Source organism: Miscanthus floridulus, chromosome 11 (genome assembly GCF_019320115.1).
Source record: "Miscanthus floridulus cultivar M001 chromosome 11, ASM1932011v1, whole genome shotgun sequence".
NCBI lineage: Eukaryota > Viridiplantae > Streptophyta > Magnoliopsida > Poales > Poaceae > Miscanthus > Miscanthus floridulus.
Genome location: NC_089590.1, coordinates 13616286 through 13634728, shown reverse-complemented (window position 1 = coordinate 13634728; position 18443 = coordinate 13616286). Strand labels below are relative to the sequence as shown.

The window sequence follows — 18443 nt, the reverse complement described above, 5'->3', positions numbered from 1 at the left end:
TGCAATTGTCAAACTAAAGATATGCTAGAGGAAAGGTTGCACTCGATTGCATATGGTGCCAAATAATTATCTCTTGAGCTAGCTATGTTGCCTTTTCTTTCTAGCTGGTAGCCATGTGTCTAGTTAGCTGGTGGTGGTAGCCTGGAATGACCTGAAGCAAGTTAGGGCGAATTTACAGGATTCCAGCTAGTCGGATTGAGTTACAAATCCATGATGGCTGCACAAAATATTTTGTTCCATTCATCAAATCAGTGGTGAGCTTACTATGATCTCATCTGTCTCTAGAACCATGAAATAAGATCTACTGCATCAAGTCATGCACATTAGTAAATAGGTGACCACGATTTGCCAACATTGGCATGGTTTGTCTGAGGAATAAAGTAAAGTTTCTGTTGGATCTGCTGCTTCTGCACGCATAGCTCCTTTCAAGGCACTCTGTTGTTGGCCTATTCCATGCCACACGAATCCCTACACTGGAGCAATCATGTTGCCGTCAAATTGATGAAAGCCTGCAAGTTGTAGGCAGTGTTAATATTGTAGACATATGCTTTTTGAATACTGCAATCTGTTGCATGGTTAGGCTATGTATGTAGTAGAAAGACATATAGAGTGCAGCTCTTGGCATGGTTCACATCATCTTTGGTGCTGATAGTTATTGGGCCCTGTTTATCTAACTGGTTTTAATTATTACTGTGTAGATTGTTCAACTGAGCTCGAACAAAAACCAATCCATATACTAGATCACCATCCATATATCAGCCCTATTTGTCAAACCTTTTCCTATGTGCACACAACGAAGAAAAAAAAGACTATAACACATTCGTTGTCAATCCATATACTAGATCGCCCTACATCTATGCAATTTTGGTAAATGTTTTCTTTATCAAAGAACAAAGCTAGTACATATTTAATGTAATTTACATCTTTTTATGTTACCGCTTACAATCTATCAGCACTAATAGTATTAGACTTAAAAATCTAGACATGGTAACCCTTTCCTAGGCTATGTTTGAAATCCTGGTCACATATTTGTAGCCACTAATAGTATTTGATCTTTCTTTGCGAGAAAATGTCTAGAGATATACTTATCTATGTATCAAATGATATGAGTAACACATTGTAGGACATCGAAAGTGCGCATTGTAGACATCGATAGTGCGTGTTGTAGACATCAAAGTGCGTGTTCTGTATGCGTGCCAATCAGTCATTTTCTGGATATTGGCGACATAATTATGCCAATCGCTTTATTCGCATGCCTATGTGTGAAAATATTCGAGGGGTGCTTTATAATTCTTAGCTATTAGTCAAAAAAGCGGGCATGCACAAAACCCACTTACTTGCGAGAAGATATTCTTACTTTCACGCAATACAAAGCTATATATATATCAAAACTCTCCTTATTATTAAATATGCATAGTCTGAAGCTGGCATGGTACTTGCAATATGTAAGGGCTCACAACTTCTTCCCTAGCTTATCTGATATCATAAGTAATTGACATAATCTTCTTCATTGTCTAAGGTCTTAGCTGTATAACATGTCTCAGATTGTTTTTTGGCCTCCCTTTCCCATTAGATTTTAGCTATATAACACTTATTCATATTCTTATGACTATTTTTTCATCGGATGTATTCACTTCATAATTATGAACTAGTAATAACAAATTGGTGTGTTTGTTGGAAACAAAAGAAAGTTTATTGGTGGAGTAATCAAAAAGTAGCAAATCAGTATGCATCAATTATTTACAGATCAGCTGTGTTCTGAGTATGTTAACTAGGTATCTAAAAGTGTAAATGAGTTGGTAATTTTATTGCAAAGGACATAACTATGTCCAATAATCGTTTGGAAATAATTCACCAAAGTATTCAAAGTGACATGTTAAATGTGTATTGTTCACACTTATGTTTACTGCTAGATAATTAAACAACCCAATTGGACTTGTAATTTTGTAATAGTGTACAAGTATATATACTTCAATTTGGCACTTTAGGTCATTAAATGTTTCTATAGCAATTGTTACTACCATCTACTGTCTAGTTTTGTTCACCGGCTGCTATTCTTTGTAGCACAGTTTTATTTGAATGCTGGGTTAAAATTATATCTCATAGCACTTCTTCATTTCACTTCAACTACATGTGTTTAGATTATTCTTATGAAATATATGTATATGTGTCTTCAGTGGGCAAAAATGATGAAGGCATATACCATTCTTATGGCCCTTCTCATGGTAGTTCTGTTCTCTTGCAATGACGTGGAGGGTGGAGCATACATCACTACGGGATACGGGAGCTTTGCCGAGTGCCCCTGGCACTCGGCAAAGCCCTAAAAACACTCGGCAACCTCTTTGCCGAGTGTTGTACTCGGCAACCGACACCCAACAAAGATTTTAACGGCAAACGTTCTTTGCCGAGTGTTTTTTGTCGGGCACTCGGCAAAGACTTTGCCGAGTGTCCAAAAAACACCCGGCAAACATTTTTCGAAAAAAATATAAAAAAAACAAGCACCACCAGCCGCCGCCCACCACCGAGCTGCCTCCAGCCTCCAACACGCCCGAGCTGCCTCCCGCTGCCACCAAGCCCGCCACACCACCACGCCCGAGCTGCCAGTGCTGAAGCTGGGGCCCACCTCGACCACGACAACCTCGTGGCCGGCCATTGCGCCCACCACCAGGAAGCCCACGCCCACCACCACGGAGTCCACCGCCTCTCGCGGGGCCTCCAACGCGAGGCCTCGCCCCGCGAGTCCCCACCGGATCCAGGGAGGAGGGGCGGTGCGGCGGCCGGATCCGGGGAAGAGGGGCGTGGCGATGGCTGGAGAAAGGGAGAGGAGGGGCGGGCCGGCGGCTAGAGAGAGGGAGAGGAGGGGCCGGGGCGGCGGTCGGAGAGGGAGGCGGGGCGGTGCGGGAAAGGAGGTGGGAGGAGGGGCGGTGCAGGAAAGGAGGACGGCCGGGGAGTTATAGCAAAATTTCTTTGCCGAGTGTTCTAGATCTGAGTACTCGGCAAAGTTTTTTTTTCATTTTTTTCTTCTCCTTTTTTTCTAGAAAAAATATTTTATTTCTTTGCCGAGTCTTTTTTTTAACACTCGTCAAACCCCCTCTTTGCCGAGTGTTTTTTTTGACACTCGACAAACTCCCTCTTTGCCGAGTGTTTTTAACACAACACTCATCAAAGAACTTTCCCATGAGGCATGAAAAAAAAAACACTCGGCAAACATAAAAACACTCAGTAAATTTGAGGATTCCGGCAGTGCATGAGGCATGAAGCACTTTCCCACAAAGGTCTAAAAGAACAAATCAAGCTAGCCACTAGTGGACTGAATCCTTTCAGTTAGCAATTTTTCAGGTCAGGCATCTAGCAACGTAAACGGTGTGAACAATAACTCCGAAAGCACAAACACTAATATGTCAGACACCGCTACAGCCTATACCCGACGACTGCCACTACCACAGATTCCCACCATGACCTCTCAGTTGATCAGTACCGAAGGATCACCCACAACAATGAGAATAAGCCGTGATGAAGGATTCATATGTCAGGGCACTCAGTATCAACCATGCACAAGAATCTATGGATGGAACCATCTATCTAGTTTGCAAATTTAATCTTAAGTTGTACTTGTGTGTATTTCTGGAACAAACTTGTATTACAAGATGCCTACTTTGTGTAATGGTATTTTCCATGTACTATGCATCCATCTCAAGCATTGGATTCTCAAGGTTTTCCTATGCTCATGAATGTACCATATATATTGGACTAGTACAAATAAAGCAGATGTTTATGCATGGTCCACATTAATGATCAAAATGGGTGACTTCGTTTTCATAGTAGGGTTACAGTAAGGATTTCTGTATATCCAGCATATTAGACCAGTTGAAGAGGGAATTGATGAGGTTAGATATATATTTCTATATTCTTCTTTCATACTACACCATTTTCAACTTGGTCCATAAGTTACCGTCTCTGCTTGATTTAGCTCTCAATAGATAACTATACGTTATCTTAATTAGCTTAATTCAACTCTCTAAATTTAAGCTCAAGCTCCACCGCCAGTATAAATAGCTGGTTGTAAATAGACATATACCACCCAATAACCTGTGGAGCAAAAGTGCATTGCATGCTGGCTTCCTTGTGTATAAATAAACAGGGTGCCATGCCCCCTGTTCTCACAAGAGTGAAGCATAGTCATTTGGAGAAAAAAATACATTTTTTTGTAAATTCCTGAAGCGTGCGTATATTCCTGTGGAGACAAGGTAATGGAGTCGTCACGTAAGCTCCAGCCGGTCGTCATCCTTCTTCTCCTGCTGATTGTGGCCACCGGTATGTTCTAAAAGAAAGACAGTAGATTCTATGCACATATATGGCGACACAAGCATGCATGGTTATATTATCCCTAGTAGAGAACAGACTTTCGGTTCAACACATTAGTCTCGGCTAGCCTTGGACCCGAGACTAATGTAAGCATTAGTTCCGGGTAAGTTTTCTGGGCTGCAGAGGAACTTTAGTCCAAGTTGGTAAGACCAACCAGGACTAAAGGGTCTAAATTAGTCCCGGTTGGTGTTACCAACCCGGATTAAAGAGCCTTGTACTTTAGTGCCGGTTGGTAACACCAACCCAAATTTTAAAGGTGGACCCTTTAGTCTCGGTTGGTGTTACCAACCCAAACTAAAGGGTCCTTTAATTCTGATTGGTGTTACGAACCTGGAACCTGGACTAAAGGTCCTCCGATGGGCTAGATCAAAAGGAAAACTTCCCATCCAAGGTCACATGTGCTGTGCAGGTGGGGTGGAAAGGTACGCGTAAAGCAATGCATAAGGTCTGGGGTTCAAATCCGATGAGGCACAGGGTGAGAGGCGTTATTTTTTTAGCCTCGGAAGACCTTAGAGCATCTCCCAGAGTTTCCTAAATCCTTTCCTAATCCTTGGTTTTTAGCAAGATGAGAAAAAACCTAATGCAAATGTTCCAATAACTCCTTATGCATCCTCCTAATCTTTTACAACTTGGAAAAAGTCACCCTGTTCTGCGTAAAGTTACGCGCTTCCGAGTGTAACACCCTAAAATTTACATTGTTTTAAAATAGTAAATTTGATTTATTTATGTTATTTTGTGTGCATTCAAATATAGGAAAAATAATATTTTTGGTGAAATTAAAATAAATAATAAGGAATAGATACAAGTTGAGGCATTCATGCTGCTGCACATTATTTTTGTAGTGATTAGCTTTGACTAAAATTTGAATTGAATTCAAATTTACCTTGAAAATGAGATTTGAAAAATTTATTTATAAAAAAGAAAAAAAAGAAATTTCTTTCTCTCCACTCCCATCCTTGGTTTCGGCCTGCAGGCCCTTTCTTCCGTGGCCCGCTCACTTTCCTCTCCCCTTCCCCGCTCAGCCCAGCCGCCGCTCTCGGCCCAGCAGCCGCGCGCCTCGGCGTCGCCAGCCCAGCAGCCGCGCCTGCGCCCGCACCAGGCAACCGCCCACGCCCAGCCGCTGACCGCCCGGGCCCACTTGTCGGCGCCGTCTTCACCCCGCACTCCTCAGAACTGCCCGGCCTGGCCGCATGCCGCAACCGCCCCACTCCGCGTCGTGGGAGCGTGCCCCCCTCGCGCCCGGCCGCTTTAAATCGACACCGAGCCGTCTCCGCCCCTCCCTGCTGCCCCGCTCTCATTTTCGCGTTTGCCAAGCACCGAGGAAGCCCGCAGCTGTCACCCCGGGATCTCCGAGCTCCGTCGACCGCCCCTCCGTGCGGACAGCCTCCTCCGAGCCGCCTCCGTCTCCATATCCCCCTTGGTGAGCCTCGCCGTCCTCCCCTCTATCTCCTGGTATCTCGTTTTCTCATTTTTGTTGGCTTCCCGAGCCTTGGCCGCGAGCTCCGCGGACCATGGTCGCCGGCCATGGCGGCCACCGCGCTAGCCCCCATTTCCGGCCGCCGCAACGGTATGGCCGTGACCCCCTTCTCCCCCCGAGCTCACGGGTGCCCTCGGTGGTCAATTTGGTGAACCGTAGGCCCTAATCCGCGCGCGACCGAGTCCTTCACGCCGTCGGCCATGGCGCCTGGGCGCCAGTGTTACTGTTCCGGCCGGCCGACCCCCCCTAGGCCGATCCTAGCCGCCCATCGCGAGATCAACGGCCAGGAATAGAAGATACCCCTTCGCGGGTGATTTTGCATAAGAGCCCCTGGACTTTTCTAAGTCCTAACCCGCAGTCCAAAACGTATTTCCCTGAATGCGCAATCTCGATTAGAAAGCGTAAACTCCACGGCTTAAGTCAAAAGTACGCTTTCAGTATTTACAGAAATGCCATTCGAACTGTTTCGCTTATAAAATTGTCGTTTTAGCTCCGAATTGATCCATTCAAATCGCGTTAGCTTCGTAATTTCATAAGCTACATGTTGGAGCTACTGTTAGTCAAGTTTGGAACTTTTTAATTTCATGATTAGATTTAATTAAATATAGGGCTGTAGGAAAACCCGTTTTAATCATAACTTTCGTATTTTAGCTCCGTTTTTCGTGAACTTCGCGTTGACGTGATCGTAGCGAAACGTAGATTAGTTTTACAAACATTTTATCTTGATTTAAATACTGTTGGTGTACTATTCTAATGATAGGAATGTTTGCTTTGCATGAATGCTTTTGGAATGTTGTATGTTGCCGTGTTGGTCGCGTTCAGACGGTGAGGAAAACGTTGGAGACCAAGAACTCTTCGACGACCAGCAGGACCAGCACGAGTTTGTGAACCAAGGCAAGTATAACATGGGCCTTCCTTGATGTCCTATTTCACTTTAATCAATTACTCATTTGCATGTGTCTAATTTTGATACCCGTAAGGACATCCTAGTGATTGTTATCCTATTCCTTGTCTCCTATGGGTTAAATGGATATGGGTAGATTGCTAGTGCTCTAACTGAACTTAATATACATGTTGATGAATAATACTATGGAACAAAGTGAGTAACATGATTTATAACAACTGTTCCATAGGGCGAAAGTGCAAATGACCTTTGTTCATGTTGCTCCCGACCCTCCATAAGGACTTATCTATCGGCAAAAGCTGGGACTGACAGTGCAACCGGGAGAGTCATATGGCTCTGACTTTAGCTCAGTAATAGGATCTTTCCTAGCTGGTTAGAGGTTACCTTTTTGACGCAAATGGGGCTTGCCACTTTGGGTATAGGGCTGCCTCTATTCCTATGAGTATAGCCGCGATGGATTTGTGCCATAGGAAAGGGGGGTCCCTACATCTGCCTGCCAAGGAAACCTAGCGGCCCTAACTTGTTAGGGAAACCTATGAAATGGCTTCATAGTGTACCCTGCCCGCTCACCTTGGTAGTGACATATGAGTAATTAACCCGGGCATATGGGGATCACGACTCGCGGTGAATGTGCACCACCTCTGCAGAGGGTAACAAACTGTTATAACAGCCGTGCTCGCGGTTACGAGCGACCTGAAAAACTCACAGAATAACTGGTTAATTGTTGATGATCATTTAAAGTTGTTCAATGATGATATATGGTACACCTGACCCCGATATTTGTTCTTATGGGAATTAAATGGGAGCTTAAGCAAAACTCGATTATACTTGAGAATAAAAGTTTGACCTATTAAAAATGCTAACTGCAGTAAACCAGAGTCTATCCTTTTTGAGCTTCATAACCCCATGTTAGCTTGCTAAGTACGGAATGTACTTATACTTGTTTATTTTCTTTACTTGGATAAAAATCCCAGATGGGTAACAGATGACAACGGGTATGAGGATTTCCCGGAGGATTATTAGGCTTGTGGTCAACCAGTTGACCTTCCCTGTGATGACGGCCATGATAGTTTATTATCTTTTTATTATTCCGCTGTGATGTATAAGACTAAGTTTTATTATAACTCTGATGTATGAGACACCGTGATGATACTATTTGTAATTTATCAGCTTGTGTGTGTGATTGATTCCTGGGCACACACGAGTTTTGTGCATTCAATTTTATCCTTAAAATTGGGTGTGACAAATTGGTATCAGAGCCATGTTGCCTGTAGGACGCAAGCCTAGTTAGAAAATGGTCGTTTTAGCATCTTTGCTCCTCTGGTTTCTTACTTACTGAATTATTCTTGTTATTTTATTAAAACATTTATGCTTTTCATACCTTAATCTACTATTTAAAATTGTTGATTCTAATTCTATCTCACTTTAAATCTATAGATGTCTCATAATCCGAAGACTGCTCGACTCAGCACGGCCGGACGTGCAATGTTCACCCCATGTGCCCCACCGGCGGAGAGGGAGATTGTGATCATCTCCGACGACGAGGAGATGGCTACACCGACGCCTACACCTACTCCTACACCAGTCGCCGTGCCCGTCTACCCTGTGGTAGCTACACCTGAGGAGTCGACGGCTACTTCCCCTACACCTGCACCCTCCCTAGCTGCCCCCGTGGAGGACGAGGAGATTGGCTGGAAGTGCAAGTACTACTTCAAGCTAGCTCCAGAGACAGCCTACTACCACACTCTCCTCACCCACGTGTTGGACGACTACTTCCCCGACTTGCACGCCTCCATCAGCTACCACTACACCAAGTACAAGCACCCACTGGAGGCTACCTTCTGGAAGGTAGAGCTGGTGGTCACCGCATGGAATGATATCATTAATGGACATGAGGTGGAGACTGTCCATAGTGCCCCTGCCAGGAGAGCCCATGCTTTAGATGGCATGGAGGATGCAGCACAGAATGCCTACATCCACTACCATGGTCGTCGCTTCGAGGCCATGAGGGAGGATAGCTTCAGGTTCCTTTCTCGAAATGATCATGAGGGTGTTTGGCAGGTTTTGGCTCTACCAGAGAATGACCCAACTCTGGAGGCAACGGTGCAGCATGTCCACGCTATGCAGGGAGTGGATGATGAAGTCAAAGGAGAACTGCGTGCATCTCAGAGGGTGCAGAGACGTCTTCAGAAACAAGTGGATGAACTTCGAGCACAACTAGGACAGCCTTCCATCTACAAGAAGAAGCGCCATTCCTTCACCATGATTGACACCGCTCCATAGGTGTTAGGTGCCTTGATCTAGATTACCACGTCGATAGATTCGTGTTCTTAATTAGTCTTATTGGTCTTGTGAACTTGGTTGATTAGATGTTTAATTGGTGAACTTGGTTGATTTGGTATTTTGCTTGATTGCTGGGAGTTTGTGGGCATGTCCACAACTTCCTTAGATTGGAACTTTTAATTTAGAATGAAATCTTAATGCAGATGTTTCGTTTTATCTTATCTCTGCTGTGCTGATTTCTGGAGCAGCCGGTGTTCTTTATCTGGTATCTTGAAATCTGGGATGATAAAAATTCTGAAATTTTTGTGGAAATAACTAGACCTCTGTATCTTTCAAGTGTCTTTGGAATCACGTCAATAGCTGTTCAGGTTTGGGAGATCTAGCTGACACAAGTTGATGTTCCTGCGCTGTCTGGAACTCAGAACAGTTTCGGTTTAGCTCTATTTTTGACTATGTGCGAGTTCGAATCTGTAAAAGTGGTCTAAATGAAAGTTGTAGCTGATGTCCTAAGCTTTCTAACGAATCTTGGTGCACCTCTGTTGGATCTCTGAAACTCGAGTTATAACAGTTTTACTGAACTGCTGAATTTGAATCTTGCCCAGAAAATTTTCAGCATTATTTCTTATCTTTTGTAAGCTCTCTATAATTGGAAAAATCTCTAAATTTTGCACATTTGTTGGAAAACAGATGGCCGCAAGAGGAGGAAGAGGCAGAGGCCGTGGTCGTGGGCGTGATGCTCTTATAAATCCACCACCGCCACCTGTGACCATGGAACAGATATTGGGAATGCAAGCGCAGCTGATGCAAGCTATGATGCAGCGCTTGGACAATGAACCTGCAAGAGGGCCACCGCCTGTCCAGGTTAGAGATAAGCGTGGAGAGTTTATGAAAGGTCGTCCACCGGTGTTCACCCATGCCACAGACCCTATGGAGGCCGATGATTGGTTGCGTGCTGTGGAGAAACAACTGAACATAGCACAATGCAACGACCTTGAGAAGGTGTTGTACACTTCCGGACAACTCCAAGGAGCTGCTCAGGATTGGTGGGAATCATTCCAGTTTGGACGTCCCAACAATGCTCCTGCTATCACTTGGTAGGAATTCAAGGATAGTTTCCAATCATACCATATTCCTGATGGACTAGTGGAACTGAAGCAGGAAGAATTCAGATCTCTCAAGCAAGGATCAATGACTGTGGTGGAATATCAGGACAAGTTCGCACAACTATCTCGCTACGCTCCTAATGATGTGGCAGATGACAAGGATAAGCAACGCCATTTCCTCAAGGGACTCTATGATGGACTGCAGCTCCAGCTGATGTCTAATACTTATCCTAACTTCCAGTCTTTGGTGAATCGCGCAATCGTGATTGATGATAAGCGTAAGGAGATGGAAGCTAAGAAGAGAAGGCTCCAAGGGCAAGCTTCTGGAAGCAACACTCGCCCACGTGCTTATCCCTAGCAAGGTTTCCAGCAGAGGAATCAAGGACCAACTCATTAGGGAAACCGTGGTCAGTATCCTCAGAGGAACCAGTTCCAACAATGCCCTCAGTATCAGCAACAGTTTGGAAATCAGCGTCCCCCGCAATAGACTAGCAATCCTGCAACACGCCAGGGAGTGCCTAACAATGCTCCTGTGAAGAGTGGTGCACCCAACAATCCCAATGCCTGTTACCGATGTGGAGAAGTAGGGCACTATGCTCATTAGTGTCCTAAGAAGCAGAACCAACAAGCACCTCAGAACCAGACCAACAATCAGAAGTTCAATGCTCGACCACCTCTCATAGCGAAGGTGAACTATGTGTCATCTGATGCAGCTCAGGAGACGCCTGAGGTCATGTTGGGTACGTTCAGTGTCAACTCTATTTCTGCTACCGTACTTTTTGATTCTGGTGCTTCGCATTCTTTTATCTCCCAAGCTTTTGTTAGAATGCATAGCATACCTTTGTGTGCCATGAAAAACCCAAAACTAGTGAATTCCCCGGGAGGTAGTATGCCCGCTTCTTATTGGAGCCCCTCAACTAGCATTTCCTTAAGGGGGGTAGACTTCAAGGTGAAGCCTATTGTGTTGAGAACAGCGGGAATTGACCTTATCCTGGGAATGGATTGGATGAAACAACACCGGGCAGTGATACAGTGTCAGGAGAAATCTGTGGTTGTGACATCACTCAATGGGGATAGAATCTGTGTAGAAGTAGTAGTGCAAGCTCAGCCTACAGCCACAGTGAACCAGCTAGATGGTGAAGTCAATGAACAAGATCGTGTCGTGGAGGAGTTCCCGGATGTCTTCCCCGATGACTTGCCAGGTATGCCACCTGACCGAGACATTGAATTCATTATTGAATTATTACCTGGAACTACACCAATAGCTAAACGCCCATATAGAATGGGAGTTAATGAATTAGAAGAGCTTAAGAAACAACTAAAAGAGTTGCAAGAAAAAGGTTTCATACGCCCCAGTTCTTCCCCGTGGGGGGCACCTATGATCTTTGTGGATTAGAAGGATGGTAGTCAACGGATATGTGTGGATTACCGCTCACTTAATGAGGTTACCATCAAGAATAAATACCCTTTGCCTAGGATAGATGATTTGTTTGATCAGTTGAGAGGAGCTCATGTGTTCTCCAAGATTGATCTCCGATCTGGTTATCATCAGCTTAAGATTCGGAACTTGGATATACCCAAGACAGCATTCACTACATGGTATGGATTGTATGAGTACACCGTTATGTCTTTTGGATTGACCAATGCACCTGCATACTTCATGTATTTGATGAATAAGGTGTTCATGGAGTTTCTGGATAAATTTGTGGTAGTATTCATAGATGACATACTAATATTCTCCAAGACTGAAGAAGAACATGCGGAACACATAAGGATGGTCTTGCAAAAGCTTAGAGAGCATAAGTTGTACGCTAAGTGGAGCAAGTGTGAGTTTTGGTTAAAGGAAGTCTCTTTTCTGGGTCATGTTGTCTCTAATGGTGGAATAGCAGTGGATCCAGGCAAAGTGCAAGATGTACTGAATTGGAAACCACCAACTACTGTAAGTGAGATTCATAGTTTTTTGGGATTAGCTGGTTATTATCGAAGGTTCATTGAAGGTTTTTCCAAGCTAGCCAAGCCCATGACAGCTCTGTTGGAAAAGAGTGCTAAGTATGTATGGTCGGATAAATGCCAGGCAAACTTTGAAGAGTTAAAGAAGAGATTGACTACAGCTCTAGTATTAATTTTGCCCAATTTAAACAAGAACTTCTCTATATATTGTGATGCATCCCGTTTGGATCTTGGATGTGTGCTTATGTAAGAAGGAAGAGTGGTTGCATATGCATCTAGACAACTAAGGAAGCATGAGTTGAATTATCCTACTCATGACTTGGAATTGGCAGCTGTGGTTCATGCTTTAAAGATCTGGAGACATTATCTGATTGGACATAAGAGTGATATCTATACTGATCATAAGAGTTTGAAGTATATCTTCACCCAATTAGATCTGAATCTAAGACAACGTCGTTGGTTGTAATTGATCAAAGACTATGATTTGGAAGTGCATTATCACCCTGGAAAGGCAAACGTCGTAGCTGATGCACTTAGCAGAAAGAGCTATGCCAATGGACTTCAGATAACATCTATGTCAGCAGAGTTGTGTGCTGAAATGGAGTATCTCAACTTGAGCCTGGTCACTAATGCAATGGAATTTGTGATAGAGCCTACATTGGAGCAGGAGATACGCAAAGGACAATTGGAGGATGAAAAACTTAAGGAGATAGCAGAGAATGTAGTGCTTAGAAAGGCACCCGGATTCAGAATGGATGAGAATGGAACTCTTTGGTTCAGGAAAAGGATATGTGTACTGGAAGTGAAAGCTATCCGTGATGCAATTCTACAAGAGGCCCATGAGTCTACTTATTCTATACATCCCGGAAGTACCAAGATGTACTTGGATCTCAAAGAAAAGTATTGGTGGTATGGTTTGAAGAGAGATGTGGCAGAATATGTGGCTTTGTGTGACACTTGTCAAAGAGTGAAAGCTGAGCATCAAAGACCTGCAGGGTTACTACAACCAATGAAGATCCCTGAATGGAAATAGGAAGAAGTTGGTATGGATTTTATTGTAGGATTACCCCGCACTCAAAGAGGTTATGATTCAATATGGGTAATAGTGGATCGACTCAACAAAGGTCGCTCACTTTTTACCAGTCAAGACTACTTATAATGGTGCAAGATTAGCAGAGTTATACATGGAATGAATAGTGTGCTTACATGGTGTTCCCAAGAAAATTGTGTCGGATAGAGGCACCCAATTTACATCGCAATTCTGGCATAAAGTACATAGATCTTTGGGAACAAAGTTGAATTTCAGTTCTGCTTACCACCCGCAAACTGATGGACAGACGGAAAGGATCAACCAGATTTTGGAAGATATATTGAGAGCCTGTGCACTTTAGTATGGTGATAGTTGGGATAAGAGTCTGCCGTACGCAGAGTTCTCGTACAACAACAATTATCAAAAGAGCCTCAAGATGACACCTTTCGAGGTGTTGTATGGACATAAGTGTAGAACGCCTTTGTTCTAGAATCAGACTGGAGAAACTCAAGTGTTTGGTCCCGATGTCCTTAGAGACGCGGAAGAACAAGTGAGAATGATTAGAGACAATTTGAGAGTAGCTCAGTCTCGACAGAAGAGTTACGCTGATACCCGCAGAAGAGAACTGACTTTCGAGATTGGTGATTATGTGTACCTGAAAGTGTCACCAATGAGAAGTGTGAGAAGATTCAATATGAAAGGAAAGTTAGCCCCAAGGTATATAGGACCTTTTAAGATCCTAGAGAGACATGGAGAAGTAGCTTATCAGTTGGAACTGCCTGAGAGCTTGTCCGGTGTGCACGACATGTTCCATGTTTCCCAGTTGAAAAAGTGTCTGAGGGTACCAGAAGAACAAATTCCTTTGGAAGAACTTGTTGTCAAGGAAGATCTTACTTATGAAGAGTATCCGATAAAGATTTTGGAAACTGCCGAAAGAGTTATGAGAAGCCGAACAGTAAAGATGTGCAAGGTGTAGTGGAATCGTTATACAGAGGATGAGGCTACTTGGGAAAGAGAAGAGGATCTGAGAAAGACTTATCCCCAACTGTTTGAGTAAGCAATCACCCGAATCTCAAGGACGAGATTCATCTTAAGGGGGGTAGAATTGTAACACCCTAAAATTTACATTGTTTTAAAATAGTAAATTTGATTTATTTATGTTATTTTGTGTGCATTCAAATATAGGAAAAATAATATTTTTGGTGAAATTAAAATAAATAATAAGGAATAGATACAAGTTGAGGCATTCATGCTGCTGCACATTGTTTTTGTAGTGATTAGCTTTGACTAAAATTTGAATTGAATTCAAATTTACCTTGAAAATGAGATTTGAAAAATTTATTTATAAAAAAGAAAAAAAAGAAATTTCTTTCTCTCCACTTCCATCCTCGGTTTCGGCCTGCAGGCCCTTTCTTCCGCGGCCCACTCATCCTCCTCTCCCCTTCCCCGCTCAGCCCAGCCGCCGCTCTCGGCCCAGTAGCCGCGCGCCTCGGCGTCGCCAGCCCAGTAGCCGCGCCCAGCCCAGCAGCCGCACCTGCGCCCGCACCAGGCAATCGCCCACGCCCTGCGCCCAGCCGCTAACCGCCCGGGCCCGCTCCTCAGAACTGCCCGGCCTGGCCGCATGCCGCAACCGCCCCACTCCGCGTCGTGGGAGCGTGCCCCCCTCGCGCCCGACCGCTTTAAATCGGCACCGAGCCGTCTCCGCCCCTCCCTGCTACCCCCGCTCTCATTTTCGCGTTTGCCGAGCACCGAGGAAGCCCGCAGCCGTCGCCCCGGGATCTCCGAGCTCCGTCGACCGCCCCTCCGCGCGGACAGCCTCCTCCGAGCTGCCTCCGTCTCCATATCCCCCTTGGTGAGCTTCGCCGTCCTCCCCTCTATCTCTCGGTATCTCGTTTTCTCGTTTTTGTTGGCTTCCCGAGCCTTGGCCGCGAGCTCCGCGGGCCATGGTCGCCGGCCATGGCGGCCACCGTGCTAGCCCCCGTTTTCGGCCGCCGCAACGGCATGGCCGTGACCCCCTTCTCCCCCCGAGCTCACGGGTGCCCTCGGTGGTCAATTTGGTGAACCGTAGGCCCTAATCCGCGCGCGACCGAGTCCTTCACACCGCCGGCCATGGCGCTTGGCCGCCGGTGTTACTGTTCCGGCCGGCCGACCCCCCCAGGCCGATCCTAGCCGCCCATCACGAGATCAACGTCCAGGAATAGAAGATACCCCTTCGCGGGTGATTTTGCATAAGAGCCCCTGGACTTTTCTAAGTCCTAACCCGCAGTCCAAAACGTATTTCCCCGAATGCGCAATCTCAATTAGAAAGCGTAAACTCCACGGCTTAAGTCAAAAGTACGCTTTTAGTATTTACAGAAATGCCATTCGAACTGTTTCGCTTATAAAATTGTCGTTTTAGCTCCGAATTGATCCATTCAAATCGCGTTAGCTTCGTAATTTCTTAAGCTACATGTTGGAGCTACTGTTAGTCAAGTTTGGAACTTTTTAATTTCATGATTAGATTTAATTAAATATAGGGCTATAGGAAAACCCGTTTTAATCATAACTTTCGTATTTTAGCTCCGTTTTTCGTGAACTTCGCGTTGACGTGATCGTAGCGAAACGTAGATTAGTTTTACAAACATTTTATCTTGATTTCAATATTGTTGGTGTACTGTTCTAATGATAGGAATGTTTGCTTTGCATGAATGCTTTTGGAATGTTGTATGTTGCCGTGTTGGTCACGTTCAGACGGTGAGGAAAACGTTGGAGACCAAGAACTCTTCGACGACCAGCAGGACCAGCACGAGTTTGTGAACCAAGGCAAGTATAACATGGGCCTTCCTTGATGTCCTATTTCACTTTAATCAATTACTCATTTGCATGTGTCTAATTTTGATACCCGTAAGGACATCCTAGTGATTGTTATCCTGTTCCTTGTCTCCTATGGGTTAAATGCATATGGGTAGATTGCTAGTGCTCTAACTGAACTTAATATACATGTTGATGAATAATACTATGGAACAAAGTGAGTAACATGATTTATAACAACTGTTCCATAGGGCGAAAGTGCAAATGACCTTTGTTCATGTTGCTCCCGACCCTCCATAAGGACTTATCTGTTGGCAAAAGCTGGGACTGACAGTGCAACCGGGAGAGTCATATGGCTCTGACTTTAGCTCAGTAATAGGATCTTTCCTAGCTGGTTAGAGGTTACCTTTTTGGCGCAAATGGGGCTTGCCACTTTGGGTATAGGGCTGCCTCTGTTCCTATGAGTATAGCCGCAATGGATTTGTGCCATAGGAAAGGGGGGTCCCTACATCTGCCTGCCAAGGAAACCTAGCGGCTCTAACTTGTTAGGGAAACCTATGAAATGGCTTCATAGTGTACCCTGCCCGCTCACCTTGGTAGTGACATGGGAGTAATTAACCTGGGCATATGGGGATCACGACTCGCGGTGAATGTGCACCACCTCTGCAGAGGGTAACAAACTGTTATAACAGCCATGCTCGCGGTTACGAGCGGCCCGGAAAACTCACAGAATAACTGGTTAATTGTTGATGATCATTTAAAGTTGTTCAATGATGATATATGGTACACCTGACCCCGATATTTGTTCTTATGGGAATTAAATGGGAGCTTAAGCAAAACTCGATTATACTTGAGAATAAAAGTTTGACCTATTAAAAATGCTAACTGCAGTAAACCAGAGTCTATCCTTTTTGAGCTTCATAACCCCATGTTAGCTTGCTAAGTACGGAATGTACTTACACTTGTTTATTTTCTTTACTTGGATAAAAATCCCGGATGGGTAACAGATGACAACGGGTATGAGGATTTCCCGGAGGATTATTAGGCTTGTGGTCAACCAGTTGACCTTCCCTGTGATGACGGCCACGAGAGTTTATTATCTTTTTATTATTCCACTGAGATGTATAAGACTAAGTTTTATTATAACTCTGATGTATGAGACACCGTGATGATACTATTTGTAATTTGTCAGCTTGTGTGTGTGATTGATTCCTGGGCACACACGAGTTTTGTGCATTCAATTTTATCCTTAAAATTGGGTGTGACACCGAGTCGCGCGTAACTTCTCTATCCCGCGCGTGTTTGTCGGCCAATCTAAAGGTGGAAGGGCGTGGAAAGAATAAAGAGTAGGAAAGGGTTCGTAATGCAAATGTACAAGAGAGAAAGAATGTATAAAAGTGGTTAGGATAATTTAGAAATAGTATAGGATTTCTGCTCGAGATGTAAGGTTTCTAGAGATTTTTGTTGGATTGAAACACAGTTGCATTAATTGGTCTCGTAGAAATCGATTTTGGCCACCTCTAATAATTGATTATTTATAGTAATGGAAGTTTTGATCCTGATAAGGTCTTATTTACATACGCATGTATATATCCGCCTCAATCTACGGGAGTGGTTTGATGTGAAATTTAGTTTAAATTACACACCAAACCACTTCAAAATTGATGGCATTCATAAAAGCCTGGTAGGACCACATCTCTCTACATGTACAGCCAGCCATTGTTGTAGGCTTGTGACCACCCGACCGTCTCTGCAAATGTTCCATTAATACTGACCTCTACTTAAGAATGCTTTCTGTACAATTCTTTGTGATATATACATCCTGATAACTAACCCGCGGTCTGCTGTGCGTGCATTTGTATGTGGTTGATGACGAGATAGATATGGCACCGGCGGTGCACGCGAGGGAATGCGAGAAGGACAGCGAGCGATTTGCTGGGATATGCACGAACAAAGAGAACTGCGCCACCGTGTGCCTTAGTGAAGGTTTCATGGGTGGCAGGTGCAGCACCTTCCGCAGACGCTGCATCTGCATTAAGCCCTGCTAATTAAACCAGCTCGCTCGCCATCAACTGGATGATGCGCGTGCCTGCGACTGCGACCGTACCGATCGACCACCAGATGCCCATGCTAACTACTCTCGATCGGCATTTCATTTCGATGATGGTCTTGTGTTTTATTAATTTGCTTTATTTATTTATTTATTCCAACAATAAAACGTACTGGCAAGGAGATCTATGCTTGCTTTATTTATGATGCTTGTATTCTTTTTTTTAGATAAAGGATAAAATATCCGGCTTCATCTATCAAGGATAGAATCAGGCTAATTATTACAAACTCCAGACGCGTGCACAAAGTACGGTTGCAGGCAAAACAACCAGTGTCACAACTAACAGAACAAGTAAAAAGTTCTTGACTAAACAAAACCAACATGTCTTTGTGAAAGCCATCCATTAGAACCGAAGAATTCTAGAGCCGACTTCTCAAGGTGTTTAGCCACATAGATCATTTGATCTTTCAGATCTTTATGCCGCTGCAAGT

At 44.3% G+C, this 18443-nt stretch overlaps 1 protein-coding gene across 3 annotated transcripts; it reads left to right on the top strand.

The window, feature by feature from the left end:
* Positions 1 to 4169: 4169 nt before the first annotated feature.
* On the top strand, positions 4170 to 18163 carry LOC136494677 (uncharacterized). 3 transcript variants are annotated; one of them, XM_066490849.1, is made up of 3 exons: positions 4170 to 4314; positions 6665 to 6736; positions 8184 to 9034. In XM_066490849.1, the coding sequence occupies exon 3, from the start codon at positions 8184 to 8186 to the stop codon at positions 9027 to 9029; it is 846 nt and encodes a 281-aa protein (XP_066346946.1). In that variant the 5' UTR covers positions 4170 to 4314; positions 6665 to 6736; the 3' UTR covers positions 9030 to 9034. The 3 variants fall into 3 exon arrangements, 2 of the variants coding, with proteins under 2 accessions (XP_066346946.1, XP_066346947.1); XM_066490850.1 differs by lacking the exon at positions 4170 to 4314 and adding an exon at positions 5590 to 5785; XR_010768654.1 differs by lacking the exons at positions 6665 to 6736; positions 8184 to 9034 and adding an exon at positions 17784 to 18163.
* Positions 18164 to 18443: the final 280 nt, after the last annotated feature.

Coding starts and splice junctions, on each gene's coding strand:
- LOC136494677 (XM_066490849.1), top strand. CDS start 8,184: ATGTCTCATAATCCGAAGACTGCTCGACTCAGCACGGCCGGACGTGCA.